Source organism: Haemorhous mexicanus, chromosome 1 (assembly GCF_027477595.1).
Source record: "Haemorhous mexicanus isolate bHaeMex1 chromosome 1, bHaeMex1.pri, whole genome shotgun sequence".
NCBI classification, from domain to species: Eukaryota; Metazoa; Chordata; class Aves; order Passeriformes; family Fringillidae; genus Haemorhous; species Haemorhous mexicanus.
This window is the reverse complement of record NC_082341.1, coordinates 94,779,043-94,798,790: the sequence shown is the minus strand read 5'-3', so window position 1 is coordinate 94,798,790 and position 19,748 is coordinate 94,779,043. Positions and strand designations below refer to the sequence as shown.

The 19,748-nt window shown below is 38.3% G+C and overlaps 1 protein-coding gene across 2 annotated transcripts in view; it reads right to left on the bottom strand.

The window, feature by feature from the left end:
• The window catches only part of MOCOS (molybdenum cofactor sulfurase), a 210,133-nt gene that overhangs the window by 73,267 nt on the left and 117,118 nt on the right, over positions 1-19,748 (bottom strand). For both annotated transcript variants that reach the window (XR_009487894.1, XM_059856631.1), the window contains exon 5: positions 14,549-14,625. Coding sequence is in view for 1 of the 2 variants with exons in the window: in XM_059856631.1 (XP_059712614.1) it covers positions 14,549-14,625 (77 nt within the window). In the remaining variant the exon portion in view is untranslated. The remainder of the gene's footprint in view (positions 1-14,548; positions 14,626-19,748) is intronic.

Below are 19,748 nucleotides of genomic sequence, written 5' to 3'. Positions count from 1 at the left end.
TATTTGGCTCGTTATTTATAAATTCATTTACTCAAATAAGTAGTAACATATTCAAAGTATCATGAAACCTTGGTGTTGAGCAGGCTTAATTAAGATTTGAATACCCGATTAATTTAACATTATTTGGAGGAGGCTGTTATAATTTACCTGCAATCGTATAGTATGGTAAATTTAAAAATTTCTGCTACTGCTAATCAAGTTACATTGATATACTAATAATTAATAAGACCAGAGGAAAAGAAACCCAACAGTAAGAACAGCCACAATAAATCCTCAGGTAGTGTCAGAGGTTCCAGCATCCAGAAGATGAATCTCAGCATTTCTCACTACTTAAAAGTAATGTCAGCCTCTGCCATCAGACAGTGGTAACAGAGCCTAGTGCTGCCCTCAGCAACCTCTGCTTGAACATTCTCTCCAAGGTCCTTACAAAATTTAAATGCTTATTCCATCACCACTAGCTGTTAGACACCGAAAACTAACAAAATCTGCTGAAAAATCAATCCCCTGATCACAGACTGTTGATGCATATCTCCAAAATATCTGCCCAGTAAAAAACATATCCAGACAGACTAATGCAGAGTAGGCAATGCTTATTCCTGTTATTTTGCCCAAACACGCGCCCTTCATCCCCAGAAACACAGGACCCACACAATTATTAAAACCTGCCATTTTATATGCTTTATGCCACTCCTACCTAATCTCTCAAAAAGTTCAGTAGATCCAATCCAGGTATCTCAGACTATATCCATTCCTTTTCAAGGATGGAGAGAACGCAAGTGAGGAGACTCAACAGCTCATCTGGGTGAAAGAAATTCTGCAGCAACTTAAGAGAACACTTCTGCCAGGTAAGTGGTTTTGGGAAAGTTGGGATAAGGAGCTCAAAGCAGCCCTTTTGTCAGATATATGAACTCACTGTCCTTTCCTACTCCTGGTTTGTCTATTGTTTTTTTCTGGTTTTGTTTTGTTTGGGATTTTTTTTGTTTTGTTTTTCTTTTTTTTTTTTTAATTATGTAGTGTTATACTGGCTTTTAGGTAGAAGGAAAGAATTGATGATGTTGCCAATCTTTTAATTTTCTTCCCCTTGGCCCCCTAAGGCCTCAGTTCCTTTTAAAATCTGAGCCCAGGAAAATCTTGCAAAAATTGCTCCTAACTTCCTTCTGATGTGATTATAAGTTACAAATACAAAAAGGTAGTCAAAGATTGTTAGCAGGGAGAATGGCAAGCAATCTCTAAGTGTCTCTTCCACCCTGTGCTGTAAAGCAGCTCTGGATGCTTTCTTTAAATCTCAAGGCATTAACACTGCTTCATAGCCATTCTGCCAGTTTCATTAATTGCACTTCTATTCCAATCATTTCATAAGCGGACTGTACTTATAATCTGGCTATTTATCCTAATGTTTGATGTTTCTGAGTCACATAAATACATTATGTTTGAATGCAGAGAAGTACTTTGCATGACAAATTTGAGATTTCTGCCGGAAATGTTTGACTGATATTTATTTTTGCTATCCATAGGGAATAAGCCTCTGCATTATTTGATTGTTATTCACATTTTGGTAATCGCATTACGAACCTCTACAAAGAAATGAAATGGCAATGTGCCTTTTTTTTTTTTTCGACTAAGAGCAAATGTCTCCTTCCCTTTCCAGATGCACAGACCTTGAAAAGGCATTAGAAAATTAAAAAGCCAACAGAAATAAAATAATGTATCTATGTTTGAATATTAATTAAAATACGACATTGCTTAGTCATTGCTTGCCATTTGGATGATACAGGGTGCTTAGGCAAGCTTAATGCAATAATGAGAATTCAGTCTTGTTTTTACAGGGTGGGTGGAGACTTCAGTGGACAGACTGGTGCTCAGACAGCAATGGTGCTCAGCTGTACTAATTCCATTAATATTTTTAGGCTATAAATCACCATACATCAGTTGATCTGACTTTATGTTGTAAATAACACTTCAGAAAAATAGTAATAGATCTCATTTCTGGGTGTTATTCACATCCATCCTGATATTTCTCATTCTCTCCAGCAGCTGTTCTACCTACAGGGCTTTATACTAAGGACCACATGTTTTGTCTAATGGAGCTTTTTGCCCTTGATGTTGTTTGCCCTTTGTTACTGTTGTATTATATATGCTCTTCTCTCCCAGAAACTTCTAGCAGCTCCCCCACTGGCAAAAAATTTACCACATTTTATCTCATTCTGTCTAGCCATTATCAAACATCACAAGCACAAAAAAGGATACAAACAACCATCTTGGGTACTAAAACCCATGAGCCAAATTTATTTCTTGTTTCACCTCACAAATCGCAGCAATCTGTTAATTGTGTCCCCCACTGCTTTTAGATTTTATGAGCATCAAATCACAGTAAGTTTTTTTTCTCTGGAATTTGATGAAAAAACCCAACAAAAAATAGAACAAACAAAACTAAACAAAAATGCTGCCTCTACTTTTACCCCTTTCTAACATCAATTTTCTAATGGGAATGTCTAATGTACTTCCTAACCCCTAGCCCTTTGGCAGCACTTCAGAATCTCCTTTGTTCTGCCCTGAAACTCCTACTGCCTGTGCTTCCACCAACTAACTACCAGAAGCCCTCATCTTCTGTACTCGGAAAAAAAAGGAAGACAAGTTGTGGTGGAATGGAGACTCAGGAGAACACACAGCCTCCCACCCCAAGCACGGCTGCTTTGCTGAACCAGTTGTGCCTGTGCTCAGGGTGAAGAGGAAGGAACTGCACAACACCATAGGCACGTTTTCAAGCAGTGACGCAGCACCTCAGGCTCAGCCCTACCACAGGACAGCGCATGGCAGACGTAGGTCCTTGTAAGACATCACCTCACAGTAGTGTCTCACACAGTCATGCAGAAATAAGGGGGGAGACTTAGGGTTTTATTTTATTTATACACATTTATACACATGAGGGAGAAACATAAGACAAATAATAGTTATATCCTTTTTTCAGTTTGATAACTTTCTGTACTGGATGCAGCCATTTGCCTGATGCTTTTATCCCCCGATTAGCTGACAAGAGATGCTCCACCCCAGCTCTCTTCAGCCACAAATCAGGAAGCCAGCCACATACCCTTCTCACAATACCTTATGCTAAACACACAGCATGACTTGAGATCTTTCATGTTGGACAGTGAAATAATTTGGAGGCCAGTCAAAGCCAGTACTTTGAAAATAGCCAGTTATAGTTTAGCTTGTTGCAATGTAAAAGATAAAACACAATTGCAAACCCCACACAATATGGACACACAAAATTACTTATATAGAACTACTATTTTATAGGAGCAAAAATCTCAGATCATAATGAAAAAGTTATGGTTTCTTCTCAAAATCTCATGATGTTGGCTCAAATCATGCACCCCTTAATGGGGTTGCTCAAGTTACAGTGAGGCTGATTCAACCTTTTGCACTGTCAGTATGTGATGGATGTGCCGAGCTATCCAGTTTGCTTAGTTGATACTTCTTGAAAAGGGTAAGAATTCCTTCCAGACTTGCTACCAATGTAATGTCCACTAGTCATGTAGGGTGTATTAATGCTGAAGACAGATAAGTGGCTTATTAATTTAATGAAAGTGATTAATAGAAACATGTCAACCCATTAAACTGAGTAATCATTATCTTCACATTATGTTTCTCACAATTAAAGTTGCAAAATCCAAACATCCACATGCATTACCAACATCAAGAAAAAGATATTCTGGAGTTTGAACTTCATTGTTTTCCTTAATAACTGGATGTACCCAGCAGTTTAACTGCCCAGATCAACAGTGCCTTTTGGCTAGCTCAAGGCCCTCGCATCGATCTTTTGCACACATGGTAAATTATTCAGACAACAGCAGCTTGCAGACCCCAAATCCTTTTAATGTTATTGCTCTTATTGAATCAAGTGGCACTGGAAAAATTGGATTGTCCTCATAGTTTTTTTTCCTATTTCCACCCCCTGTTTCTTGAACACTGGTCTAATTCTGCTGGTGACTTTCTTCTAAGAATAGCAAATACCCTGTGGAACAGCAGGAACAGGAAGCATTATGGGAATGCTTCAAACATGGCAAATGCTATGAAACCAAAGATATGAGGGAAAACAAGGAGATTTGTGTTCTGCTAAACAGGGTTTTAAGCCCATACAGGCTTCCTTTTTTTTTTTTTTTTTTTTTTTTTTTTTTTTTTTTTGATAAGCAGAGACACATCCCTAAAGGATGCCATTGATTATTTTAGTCTCTGTCCATATGAGGACTCATTTGTGCTGCTACTTGTTGCTGAGCACACTCCAATTCTGTGGATGTACTTGTGTGGTGAGGCAATCAGGACTGCATTACACATTTAATATTCTAAGAAACATCTGATTTATAGGGTGGCACCTAAGTATCTTCCACATTATTCTCCAAGATAGTCCATGGAACTTCTGTTCTCCACCCATACTATGTTAATATATAATTACCAGAGGCTTTATGTCTTTACTGCCTTTGGACCTTACTCATGTTTTTTAGCTTCTACTGGCATAAAATTCAAGCCTCTGCTTCACAGCCTCCTTCAGCCCACACAGCACTCTGGTTACAGAAAACAAGACAAAAGTGGCAAACTCCGGCACCCACAGTCCTGACAAGGATTGTGAATTCAAGCATTCAGCTGGAGGGTTTCATGATTTTTATTTGTGGAGATAGAGGTGGATGAAACTTCAGTTTGTAGGTTGGGCTGCCACCTGTCTGAGCTCAGAGTAGGTACACTGACAACTCAGCCTCTAGACATCAACGCTGGCCAAGATTTGCAGGGGAGGGTGGGGGTGTCTGGAAACAGAAATCTCTTAATCACTTAATCAGCAGCAATGACAGTGAATTTGCCGATTGTGCAAGCCAGAGCCAACGTAAAATCTGAGTTTCATGTCTCTCTAGAAGACCTTATCTATCTGAAAATAAAAATAAAAAGAAGATATTCTCACACCAGACAAAAAAAACAGCAGAGAAGAAAGAAATTACACCCCCAAAAAAAATCTAATGATACTTGTTCCAATTGAAACAGAGTTGAAAAAATAGTTTATCTCCATTAACAGACCTGACACCATTTCCAAAACTCTACAAAAACAGCAACAACAAAGCTTCCACTAATGTAAAGAGGGAAAAATAAATGTAAAAAATTTAAAAAAGGTGCCTGGAAGCACCCTGAAAAGGCACTGGCCTGTTGTTTTCAGTTGCCTATATAACAATTTTTGGTATACTTCAGAAAGTAAATTACCCACCCTTGGGCCCTGATGCTCTACTAATTAGAAGCTGAGTTTCACAGCTTAATATATAGCCACAAGAAGGAAAATAAATAATTTTGGTGATATATGAACTATATTGAAAAAGAAACCCTTTCAAGGCAGACTTCACCTCCCTCCCAAAACAGGCTCAAACACAAATGTGAGAGTACCTAGCCTACCCTGTTGTCTACTGATTGACCTAGAATCAATTTGATCCCATTTTTCTTTAGTACAGTAGAAAGATCATACCACTGTAGAGAGCTGCCAAAAGTTATGAAAGCTTATTTTTTATAAATAAAACCAGCCCAATAATTTTGAGCCCCAGCCTTGCTCTCTAATTTCTGGGATGAAGTTCCTTTAAGGTGTGAACTAGCCACATCCAAGGAGTGAAACAAGCTCAATTGTTACAGGTCTGTACTCTGATGATCTCGGTCAAACCACCTGTAAATTACAGCTTTTCAAGCAACGTCTCCATGTTCTTTGCCAAAGATTATTGTGTAGGTGGCATCAACTACCACGTCTCCACTAACATCTATAAACTATGGCAGTTTGTAACATAGAATCATAGAACCATTAAGGCTGGAAAAGGTCTTCAAGATTGAGTCCAACCATTAACCCATCTCTGCCAAATCCACCACCAAACCATGTTCCTAAGCACCACACCTAAGCCTTTTTTGAATACTTCCAGGGACAGTGATTCCAAAAGTTCCCAAAGCAGCCTGTTGAAATGCTTGAACATCATGACTGAAATAGAGTTATGCTGCTGGACACACAGAAGCAAAAAGCTTTTTTTTTCCTTGAAGGTTTTGCCAGTGTATTTATGGCAGCAAAGTCCTCCTAACAAAGGTAGTTCGAACAGCTCCTGTGACAATACTCAACCTAGTTTGCTTGGGGAAGCAACTAAGGAAAGGAGAAAGGAGGGAAAGGCATCAAAAATATTTTCCCACCTATTACAGAATTGCAACAATTGCAAATGGAGATTCTTTGCCCAGTAAAGTCTTCCTTTCATGAAAACTAGGATGTGGATGAAAATGGGGAAATAGGGGGTGTGATATGGATGAGCAGAGGTGTGGATCTCAAATCTGGAATTAGGCAAGATACACAGAGAGTCCTGAACGCATAACAGACCTGAAATGGCATTACAAATGAATATAAACCTAGAGTTATAAAAAATGAATTTTTGTAGGAATGTAGCACACAAATGCCCAAAGCAGGTTCAGTAGGATGAGTAGATTCAAAGAATAGAGACATTTTACTTGAATGAAGCCAATCTGAAAAAATTCACTTATTTGAGCACCTCAGATAAGACTTTTAAATACACTTTACCAGTAGTGATTGTGAGAAAATATATCCACTTCAACTGGATAGATGAGATGCTACTTAGTGTCTTGAATCCACAGGTTACCCAAAAAGGCAAAGGCTAATTTTGAAATATTAAAGACCTTTTGTTGGGGCCATGTAATCTGTGTCTTTTCAGTTCTGCTTTTGCACCTCTGCAAGGCTATGCCTGTCCCAAACTATGGAAGTGACTCCTGGCGGGGGGAGCAAGGCTGGACTGCAGAAGCTGCCAGGTGCATTCCCAGGGGTTCCTTGAGGGCCTAAGCCCAAGGGGGACTTGCTGGTAGCTCCGTTTGTGTGAGTCTCGTTCCACCCTGACAGCCTCTAAGTGTTTAAACCCCAGCTAGAGCAGGTAGCGTACAACAGCTGAACCCTTATCTAGAATGGCTCTATTGAGAGCCATTAACGACTGGGCAAAGGTGACAGCTGAGGCAGATCTTTATTGAAAAAATAAACTGTGAGTGTAGAGCGAGCATTAGACATGAAACCAGTCCCTGTAGGCAAAACAGCTCTCCCAATTATACCCTGTGGTTTCCTTCTTTCCATTTCATATTGACTGAATCAAAATCAATGGAGACTGATGACAAATATTACGTGACTTGCAATTAGTCCTGTTCATCTATAATGGATCATAAACTCCTTTTCTCTGATATGCACATTTCTGCTAAAAGTAGCTTGGCTGTTCAACAGGAAGTAACATTAGTGAGAATATAGAAAAATTTTATTTTGCCTTTATTGATTTTGTATCTGTTGATACACTACTTAACACTTCCCAAATAATAAATGTAATGCTTCAGCACATCTAAAAACTTCAAAGTAGTCATTTCCATATTAGCAGGTCTCTCCTCCAGAGATGTAAGAAATGGCATTGTAGGACCTGAGGAGGAGAATGCCAGTTAACAATCTGCCAGTAGATGTCTCTGCTAAACACACTGAAGGGAAAATACTCAGTTTGAAACTCCAGTGAAATGCAAGGGGAAGTTTGCATACTTCAGCTGAAGAGCAGGGTAGAACCAACTAGGTCACTAGTCCTTTCTGAAGACTACTTTTACATAGTCACAATAAAAATGGCATTTACTTAAAACTCAATGACTCCCAACTTAGTTAAATATTGAATTTGTCTACTGATATTGCCTTGCTGAGTAAGGAGACTCAAGAAAGGCTAAGCTTATACATTAACATTCTTGACAGAAATTATGAGTGTAGAGTCTCCCGGAAAAATATTTTTTATCATTTAAATCCTTACTTTTGTGAAAACAAGCAGTCCTTCCTACTTCCAACAGAGAACTTCTTTATTAAGTATTTTTGCCTCAAACTAAAAAAACATTACATGGAAAAAAAAATTAGTTTTAGGCTCAAATAGTGCAATGCATGGTAGAATAATTATGTCCCTGATGGAAAACATTCAGAGGTTCTCATATTTTCTTTACATCTATATGTTATTTGGCAATGGTCTTATTTGCAAAAGCAGAGCTTCTAAGCAAAGAAACTAAGATTAGTTTCACATAATTGGCACTTGCCGTTAACATACAGCATGATTTTCTGATTAATAATGAAGAAAAAAGATCTCAAAAGGCACAGATCAGCTGGAAAAGCATCTGCTTAAAATACACACTCATAATTAGGAAAGGACGTCAAACAGACTTGATTACATATTTCATGGGTATGTGTCAAAGAGTGTAAAGCATTTGACTTAACCCCAGGGTGACTTCAAGAGGATTTACTCTGTCTAGTGTTTGTGATTAGCACCATATAATCTGGATCTGCTGAACAAGTGGAGTTTTACATGATATGCAAATTTCATTTCGCTTTAATTTAGCCCCTTTGGATTTAGCATAAAATCTCTGTGTTGCATGAAGGGCTGAAACAGCTGGATCCAGTTAACTGGGAAATTAAAAATGTACTAAATGAAATAAGGTAATCTTTGCCATGGTAGCCAGCACACACTAGAGTGGGACCCTGAGATCTCTGAGGGATGGCTGAAGTGGGCACCAGTAACACCAGCCAGACTGTTTCCACAAACACCAAAACACTGATCCTTCCCTAGTCCCAGTGTGCTCTAATTTTTCATAAAACTGAATTATTTCACCGCCATGTCAAGGTTCATTTTCCAGGTGCATGTTAGTAAGAAAATCATTCACCTTATCAGTAAAGGAAATTAGCATCCACTAGGTAACATTTTATTTCCTTGTTAGTATATTAAGATGTGGCAAAAAATAATTAGCAATACATTACCCTGTTTAAAATGAAATTGAATTAATTTATTTGTAATTTAATTTGCCATTCCCCTCCAGGTTTCAGTTGGACTATACAGAGACAATTCTTGAATATTTCATATGCATGTTTTAAGAATACAGCTGAACAAGACTTTTTTTTCCCATTTCAAAAGGGTATTCTAAGAATAACAAGGTCCCTCACCTAATCTATCACTTGAGGCATCAAAAAGTCTTTGGGAGATCTGCACCCAAGTCTAAAAGCTGTCACTTCTGTTCTCCTTTGATAAAGATGGTTTCATAGGACTTTATCTCTCAGCAGTGGTAATGACAACTCTGTAATGAAAATGACAAGTCCTTTAGGTCCTAACTGTATCTGACACAGAAAATAATCTTGGGAAAAAGTTATTACAGACAGAAAGTGCTTCTTATCCAAGATATCCTTTGGCCATATGTAGGCAATGCTGCATCACTGCACTGCAATGAGTAGATCTGTTTCATTACACTTGACTGCTGCTAATATTCCTATGGCTTTTATTGAAGTCTTGGTCTTATTGTCTCTCAATGGGGGGTACGGCAATTTCTTCTGCTTTATTTCCTGGAAGTGATGGATTTCACCAGGCTACCTTAGGCAGAACTGGGAACAGATTTTGTATCTATGGTACAAAAAGTAGCCCCCATCTATTAATCCAAACTTGCCTTCCAAACACATTGTATGTGCTTGGCTTTACTTCCAGGTAGTTGCACAAGATGCCTCACCTCCTTGCACATTTTATAATACTGCCTCTGGAATTGTTTTAATTTCATCCATAGCCATTAGTAAATGCACACTCACTTAAGCCTCTTCTTCCTAATAAATTAACCACAGTCCCAACAATGGCTTCTTTTGATGCAAAAGAACCAACTGAGCTTTCTTTCCTCCTAATCTGCTATAACCTGTCATTTGAAAATGAAAACCACCACAGACTTCTGAAATCAGATGTACACACACATTCTTCATATATGGCATCTTTTTTTATCATAATAGGCACATTTGCACCCTGGAGACAGAATTTTTTTCGCCTTTGCAGGATAGTTTGCTGTCAGACTGTGAGCCTTTCCCCCTCTGAGAAAGCAACATCTACCTGAATAAACCTGGACTTGAAGCATGAAATATATGTTGGAAATCAGAAATCACTCCTGGAGTAATGGACAGATAAAGGTTTCAAAAATAGAAAACCTCCCCTCAGGGTTCTTCCAGAACATTTCCTGTTATGCTTTACGGGTTTCTTTCAGCCACAGGAAATGTAGAACCTGCCCTGCTCAAAAGAAGCTGCAATTCTAAGGGAAACAAAAAAATCCCAAAACACTATTTCCACCTTACCTAATCTGGTAGTTCAGCTTTCTAGTCCCAAAGGGATCATTAGCAGAAAAGTTATATAAAATTAAAGAAATGCCCTATGCCACACTAAGCTAATCATCTAAGCTCCTTTAATAGACGAAGAAAAGAGCTGATATTGCTGGCTTTAACTCCTCTCATACTAAATTTCAAAAAATTTAGAGGGATCAGGCTGATGAAGTTACTGTCTGTTCCATTGATTTCAGTAGGAATCAAAATGGTAGCTTAGACATCAGTGTTGACATCAAGTTAAGGTAAATGCCATCCAGAGGTTAAATGCAGATCTGAAAACATATTTGGTTACCTAACTCCCTGCTCCCCTTAAAATTAGTATTTACATGCTTTAATAAATGTCAAGTAAATTTTGTGGCCAAGGAAAGGAACTCAAGTATCCCAAGTCCTTGTCTATCTCTCAGGCCATTATATTAGACTTTTCATGGCCCCATTGACTTCAATGGAAACATCCAGCAGTGCCCACACAGACGAAACACAAGTGAAAGTCCTCACAGTGAAACACTATCTCATGTTGCAAATCTAAAAGCGAACAAGTGCAGGTAATTCCTCTGTAGAGGTTCTGAGCCATCAGTAGGCCATGGCTTAGTTTTACAGCAGCCACCTGATGTAAGGCAGGTAAACCACCTTTCTTATTATAATCCCGCATGTAGAAAGAAAGATACACACGCTTGCAAAATATTTAGAGTGTACTGTTGGAATTCACATTAATGAACCCCTAAATCTATTAAAACTATGAGTTAAAGCAGCACTAAGGATGAAAGCAGTTAAATACATAAGCATCACACCCATGGTCCAAGTTCAGGTGATGTGACCAGACAAGAGTAGGATGAAGCCACAAATTCTACACAAAAGAAATCCCGGAAATCCCTGACAATCGTACTTAGATGAACATTGCTTTTTTCTGGCCCCTAAACTGGAAGCCTTATATAAACTTAAGTGTTTAAACACAAACCACCTAAGCATCTGTGCAGTATCATTAAATGCATGCTGCCAAACATCCCATCAGTGACTGCAAGCAGTCCTTCATGGAGCAGAGCAAAACACAACAAAAGTTCCAAAGACCAAGTTAAAAAACTAAGTTACCATCACCATTTAACATCCTGCACTACATTTTGCTTTGGCTGTTTTGTGGTACAATTGTCTTTATGAAAGGCAAAATAACATTTACTCTGTAACAACCAATCAAGCATCTGGTGAATTAGAAGCAACTTTCAATTCATCATCCTTAGGAGACTTAGTCTGCATTTAAAAATTTCTTCCCATACACATTATATTTTCTTCTGAAGTGAATTAGTTTCCTGAACAGACATTATAATCAAAGTAAACCTTATAACACTAAGGCACAAATGACGTGCCTTGGTTTAATTTTTAAAACAGTTGAAAATTTACTAACAAAAATACATACCATAAACCATATAGATTTAAGACCTCTGTGAATGGTTTAAATACACATGCACATCATTATGCAATTCTGGCAGGAAATATGCCTTGTTTTAAATGGAAGTTGAGACAGGTCAAGGATGTATTCAGATGATATCAGCGTCAGAAACTGATCTGTATGTTTCACAAAACTGACTAACACTGAAACTCTGAGTTACTTTCTATTAGTGATTTTCTTCCCTATCTTCAATAATTACACCAGAATAATCCAGCTAGAGCACTGCACATCCCCAAAGAACTTCAGCAGTGCTTTCATTATATATTAGAACACGATTAACAACAACACTTTGTTTATTTTGCTTGTTTCTACTCTAGGCTATTTCCAACCCAGAATGAGAATCATTGTTTGTGTTTGGGGAGTGCAAAGCAAGTGCTCCAGTAGCTACAGCAAAGTGAGATTCAAAAGTGATTCACATATGACAGTGCATTTTGCCACTGAAAACTCTGACAGTTGAAGTGGAAGAAATATGCATAAAGAGGCTTAAAACAAATCTGCAGTCCTTCTGGATTACAAAGTGTTTCTACAGTATGCAACGGCTTTGTTGTATACACCCAAGTGCTAATAATCTCTGTTCAAAAGGAACACTGTGCCTTTGACAGAAATTAAATAATCTGCAAAACTCCATGTTGTCAGTGATATTCAGGGGAGAAAAGGATGGTGAGAGGAAATGGCAACTGCAAATCCCTAAATCTCTTGTTGCATCAGTTATGCCAGGAACATTTAATGCCTACACAACTGAAGAGCAGGGCCCCCAAAGCCTTTGTCTCACAGCCAGCACAGAAGAGCCAAGAGACCTGATATGGCTGAGCCACCCTTCACATCAGCTTTGAAAACTTTACACATAACAATGCATTTTATGATGGAAAAAATCCAAACATGACCGTAGTTGGGCTACGTTCTAGTATCACCTTTGAGTGGCTTGTTTAATTTACCTTTTGTATGATTAAATTCTAATTATCAAAAACACATCACATGGAAATTTTTCTACTTACATGCACATACATGTAAGCATAATCACAAAGGTTTTAACATGAACATGTTGCAAGTTCCTACTTATCTGGAAGAAAAGCTCAATTCATCTTTGGTAATGGAAAATAGTCTAGGACCAGCCCAACTTTGCAGAAAATTATTGGATCATGTGGTGATTTAAATCCTTTATAGAATTCCATTTTTTCTTCCATTATGGATTTCTCCAATCTCTTATACATGTAAAGAGGCAGTGCTGGCACTTCTGCTTTTAATTGTGGCACTCCAGAATTTGACTAGAGACTACTAAAGTAACTAGACTACACCAGTAGTGCTGAAATTTTAAAATTACAGTATTTGTCAAAACCATTTTTTATTTAATTTTTCAATTTTCTCCTCTCCAATACAGGTTTCTTCTTGTTTGCTCTTTCAGTCGATGTTTTCCCATCTTTCCTACATTTTAGAACTGTTGGAAAAAATGTTTTTAAATTTTTAAAATATTAATATTCCTAAATTTTTGATTTTCATTCATTATGAAAAAATTGAAATTATGAAAATTTGAGCCAGTTCATATTTTTGACAACTGAAAGATCTCAACACTATTTCCTCATGCTTCTCTTCTACCATGTCCTCCACTGATACCCACTTTATTCAGATTCAGGGCTGAGTGTTCCCCTCAGTCTAGTATTAAGAGAATTTTCAATTGTTTAGCTAAAATAGGTACCAATAACAGGTTAAGATGGATGAGAAATGCAACAGAGAAGGTGCTATCATAAAATCTCACATTCATGGCAGGCAATGCTCCTACACATTAAACCAAAGCCCTCTTTAAGAGTGAATGTGTTTTTTTTTAAGTTTGCACATTTTTGAGAAGCATTCTGTACTACAAGAACATATACTAAAGGCTGGTTTCTGATCCCTGGTCTCCATGTTGAGCAACATAAAATAAAACATCCTTACTTGTTGGGTGTAGTCAGACTATTGATGTGGATGAAAACTGCTATTGATTTCCACACAAACTAGACCTGAAGCTTCTAACAGAATACTCCTCACAGAAGCCTTGCACTGGGAGGAAGAAGAAACCAGAATCCTTCAGATAAATCATGACAATAAACCTCCACAAACACTAGCTGAAATTACACTAACCTGAAGAGTACATAGCCATTGTCTCTCTGGACTCAGGCGTCATTTACATCATGATGCACTTTATGACTTTATACAGGAAATCGAAGAGTGCACTGGAGAAGGGAGGTTCACACATTACACATTAAGTAATACACGTACCTGATCAAGAAACCCATTTCAGGAACATCCTTTGTTAACCTGGCACATTCTACATGTGGAAACATGCCATGGTACCTCTGCACAGCCTGCGGTGCAAGCTTCCCTGGCCAGGTGTCATCTCCTGCCCTGTTCAGGAGAGTCCCTGACCCATGGCAGCAAACAAAGAGAGACTGTGCTTTTGGGGTGCTGAGCCAGACAAGCATCAGTCTATCCCAGGGGGAATGTGCCTTCTCATGGCACATGAGTATCACCCTTCACTTGCAGGTTCTGGCTTGAAGATCAGCTTGAAGTTTTTTTTGGGACTTCAGCATCAGCTCCATGTCAAGGGCTTCAAAGGTTGACTCAAACAGTGTGAATCACCCAGCTCCTTTCTAGTATTACTTTCCTATTGCATCGTTGTGAGTGTGAGGCAGATGAGATGTACTCAAATCTTGCATATCCAAAACAGTCTGGACCCTTTTTTTCCTTTCAAACCAGGCCAGAATAATCCAATAGGGAGCATGCGAATAAGCCAGTTACACTGAAGTCTCATCTTCACAATGATGAACATAGATAGTAAAACTAGAAAGGAAAATAAAGCTAGAGCCATAAGAAATATGATCAGACCTGTGCCCTGAGCATAAATCTGGAACGGCAGTCTTCTTAGAGTTATATTAACTGACCTGTGAGTTTTTCCAGAACATCAAATCCATGTTTCAGAGCAATGATATCAAGAAAAGAGACTGTACCATCTTCAAACCTAAAGAACGGAATAAATGAGCACAGTAAATACAACAAGCAGCTATGGTATCAATTTTAAATCTATTTTAAGAGTTATTATTTTTATATTCAGTGAATCTAACTTGCAGAGTGGGAACTCTTCCCTTAGGGATTCATCTTCCAGTCTTGTAGTGTCCTGTGGCAGAAAAATATGTTCTTCAAAGCAATAGAGGTGACATAAACAGTTGCTTGCCCATAGGAAGATATAATTTTCTCCTGCACAGAGTAACTATGTACTAACCTAAATTAAAGTAATGGTTAACAGTTATGTGTCATGAGCTAATGTCACAACCCTAATTTACCTTCTTAGAATTTAGTGAATAGGTGAGAAGACAGGTGGAGACTTGTGTGCATCCCCCCACCCCTCAATGTAATTACACAGTTGAGTTAGAAGGCTCCAGGAATCTGGTGCAAAGACAAATCAGACAAAGAGATCACTAACAAATCTCCTTCTGTGTGCTTCTCCTGGAAATTAATTTTTAACTGACCTGCAACAAGAGCATTATACAAGGATGGGGGGAGGGGTGCATCCCATACCATCATCTTTTAAAGGAAACACCAAATAAAAGAAAAAACACTGGATTTAATGAACTACTGAAGCCACAGTCCAAGAGGAGAAAGTGAAGTTCCAAGGTGAGAATGTACTCAGGAATTGATGCACGAAAGTATTCAAGGGCCCAGAAGGGACACCAGGGAAGTATCAAAATGTTTAATCTGGGCTTTGTGAGCACCACACTCCACAGGAAGTTTTAAGGAGAAATCATTCATTTTGCTTCACCAGAAAGAAGAATGCAGAATAATGCAAAAGATGAAGTCAGAACTGTAGAGAACTCAATACTTGGCAAGGCTGAACCTGGGGCCACAGCAAGTCTCTCACAAAGGAGCTATGCCCAAAACTGTAAGAGTTATTGCTGGAAATGAACCCACCCCAAATCTCATGGTTCTAGTTTAAAATTAAACTCCAATCAAGAGGATGAGACCTCCAGAGGGACCAGGTGTTCTATGGCTTTTTCTCGGAAAGATCAGATGATATCTACATTGAAGAATTAGAGGATAAGGTGGAGCATAAGACACACACTCTTGGGCAAAAATACTTTAAATACACATTTTTGACCAGAAAATAGGTTGTTTTTTTTTTTCCCTGGGTGCATAATTTTTCATAATGCATGTTAAAAGCTTTTGGTGCCACAATTAAGTATGTCTTGTGAAAAGGCTCAAAGTTTAAAAATGTCATATATCAAATGCTTTTTCTTTAATAAAATAAACATCAATGGAATAGCACAATAGCTCTCACTTCTATCATAACTTTTCTTACTTCCTATTTTATTTTTCTATAGTTATAAAATATAACACAATAGAAAAATGCAAGAGTATTGTGTATATACGATAATATATTCAGCTGCAACAGAAGAATATAGAGGCAGCAAATAATTATAAACCATGTGATAAAAGTGGTGCACCACTACAAAGATGAATGGTCCAAAAGAGACCACTTATATTCACATATTTTAACGTAGCATAGGCCAAAGAATCCATCCTAGAAATGTCTGAATCTTCCCTACTAATTATTAATAATTGGTATTGAACTTTAGAGAAGAAATCTTGCAGGTTGCCAGTGATGAAATGTAAAATGGCCATTTGTGATTTGAAAGAGACCTAACACCAGGAATATTATCACAGAGACCTGTGGACCAGTATCTGAGGGAAGCATTACTCTATCAAAAAAGCCATAAAAAGTGTGGGAAGATGAGGAAGAAAAGACAAGGCAGAGGCTAAGAGATGTTTTGGAATTGAGTACAGAAACCTTTTGCTCTGGTTGCAGAAAGGGTCACAGCAGTCCCACATGTCTGCCAAGGAGAGATTACATAGAGGATCCATGAGAGGGATCAGACCTGCTCTGCTCACAGTGGCCAGAAAAGCAAACAGAACACTGGGAATTGAACCAGAGCAGAGACACTGGCACTGAGCCTGTCAAGGAGACTGCATGATCCCCAACAATGTTATCGCGATCATAGTGATAAAATTGTAGAAAAGCACTTGAAAGGGCAACAAAGATCTTCAAAGACATCTGAGTTGTACCCATAGCAAAAGGGGAGGCAACAATTGTATTTCTGTTTTTCAGATTTTATTATTAACTAAGCAGACAACTGCAGTACATCTAATGCTACATAATAGGAGATATGCATGGACCATGTCTCTTCATTCTTGTAAGATCTTAAATATTTTTATGATAATAATTCAGAGCTTAGGAATCTTCACCTAATTAAAAAAAAACCAAAGCCCAAAAAAACCAAAAAAACCCCAAAGAACAAGTAAACAGAGATTTGGGCTTTTGGTCAAACCTGCTCCAGAACAGGCCAATTGTTGATATGCATCCTGCATTAAGTCTTTCTGTATCACAAAAAAAATTATTTCCTGGGAGCTCCATGGCAAGAACCAGAAGCCACAAAAGAAGTGAAAATAATGCTAAAAATATCTGCTCAAAGATACGGGCAAGTCTCTCTACAATTTAGACATGGACTATTTTGCAACATTCATCTCTTCTATTTTGTTTGTTCATATGGCCCCCTTTATTCCTACATTACCAGCTTCCCTGTTCTGATTAACAAAGCACAAATACGTTGTTATTCCTATAATACATATATTTACACTACTTCCAGTGCACTTGACTCTCAAATATCCTTCAAATTTAGTGGATATGTGGTGGGCAACTTCATGTCAGAATTTTCAGGAATAGTGTATCAATTCTGATACTTAGCACATTAAGCCTTAAGTGCTATAGCAGTAGTGCCATGGCAAAACATAATACTGTGAAGGGCAGCTGTTCCTGTCTTGGGACACAAAGAGTTCTCTCTCAGAATATTTAACTGTATTTAAGACTGAGAGGAAGCATGCTCCTTGAATTGCAAAACATTGGCTTCAATGGCTATTTTTCTGTTTGGTGCAATTGATGCTTCAAATAAACTGTTTCCCCACTCAGTGGCAGTTGCAGTGTTAGAATAATCAGTTCAGGATGAAGTTCATTTGAATGCTGGTCTAGAAGCCACTTCCTGAAGTAATCAAGATTTTGTAGCTGATGATGTATAAAGGATACGTACAAAGGCTAATACTGCAGAATACCAACCCAAGGAACAAGAAGCTTACCTCTCTTATCTAGTTCTTAATATAATTGATCTCACTTAATCACGTCTGGGATGAGCTCAGTTGCTTAGCTGATTGTGTTTGTGAAGCGCTAATAGCATTTCACATCCAATTGCTATCTGACAAACTGACTAAGCAACTCGTGGCATAACAAAGAGCAGCGTGCCTAACATCTGTCCAGGAGTTATGAAGCTGATGAGCTGCTCTCCCTTTCCAAGTCACACAAAAACTCTGCTTTTGGAAGGAAAATATTTTGAGTCACAAGAAAAAAGTATTGCCTTACAATGAGCAGTCCTGCCTTTAGGATCTTCCTAGGGATGGAGATGGGCTAGTCTTTGAATCTTTATTGAAATGGTTGTTATGACACTTCTCTGTTACACTTCTGCATATAAATGCTATTTTCTAATGCCACTATCCCACACTTCAAGGCAACTGAAACACAGAAGGAAACTGTGACATCTTGGGCAGTTTCAACTCATCCTGCCCTTAGCCAGGTCACTTTTACACAGAAATATAATGACAAGAATTCTGGCCTGGACAGATGTGATTGGAAATAAAGCGCTGAAGGGCTAAAAACCCTTAATGTTTGAAAATAGGACTTAGAGGAAATTTGTTGGAATGCAAAAAAATTACTGTGGAGTTGGACAGCACTGACTTAAGACTTTAGAAATTCCCTCAAGACCCATCAACCAATGCTGAGGTGGTGAAATATTTTTCATAATATAAGCTATTCTGCATATAAAAAGTATACAAGGGATGGCTTTTAGGTGTTTTGGTAGGAAGCATCTGCTTCTTTATTGGGAATGCTGACTTGAGTGACTGAGTTGTTAGAGGGTTTTTTTTTTTTGTTTTTTTTGGGCTTTTTTCAATTCATTTGTGCAGATAAAGTAAATCCAGATGTACAGACATTCTATCTGTGCACAGAATCACAGATTCATAGAATACCATGTTAGAGGGAACCTCAAGAATCATCTAGTCCAACCTTTCTTTGCAAATGCATGGTCTAGACAAGATGGCACATTTTGTACAACTAAATCTTAAAAGTGTGCAATGTGGGGGAATCCACCACTTCCCTGAGGAGATTATTCCAATGGCTGATTGTTTTCATTGGGAATGTCCAGTCAGAAACTTTTCAGGAGCAACTTGTACCCATTACCCCCATATTTCCCATGTGACTCCTTGAATAAAAGGGAGTTTCCATCTTCTTTGTAGCCACACTTTAATTACTAGAACATGGTTATAAGGTTTCCCGTCTTACTAGTTGCCTTCAGCATGCTCAGAAAGATCCCAAATTCCACAATATTGAGATCACAAAACCATTGCTAACTGAGATTTAAATGAAAGAAGTTCTTCTTGGTTTGAGTCCAGCAAAAATGTCTTTCCCAGCAGGGACAGCTAACATATGTATAAGGAAGTGGTTTTCCACGCATTTCCAAAACTTGATAAATTATGTGCTAGCTATTGATTGTTCTTCCAATAAATGTTTAGGGTGTTTAAGTCACCCATAAGAACAGGGTTCTCAGTGATTTGAAGCTTGTTTTTGGCAACCAAAATATTGCTTTGTTGGCCTTACTGCCTTGGAGACGATCCCTGTGATCTTGAGCCAGAGGCATTAGATAGGGCTTCCATAATCACTGTACTTGACTTCTGTCCATTAGAGGCTCTCTTTAACTTAGAGTATGATTTCTCCTCCTCTTCCTCCCTGCTTGTCTTTACAAAAGAACCTTTAACTATCTATTACAACCCTCTGCTCATGCCAGCTGTCCCACCATGTTTGATATTCCTACAATATCGTAACTTTCTGACTGGGCATGCAGCTCCAGTTCCTCCTGTCTGTTTCCCAGGCTGCACACACTGATACGTATACACATACTAGGTGGTGTTCTGGTTCTCACCTTGGGAGGCAGCTGAGGAACATTTCCATAAGGGCAGTTCCTATCCAGAACACAGTCCAGAGCACTG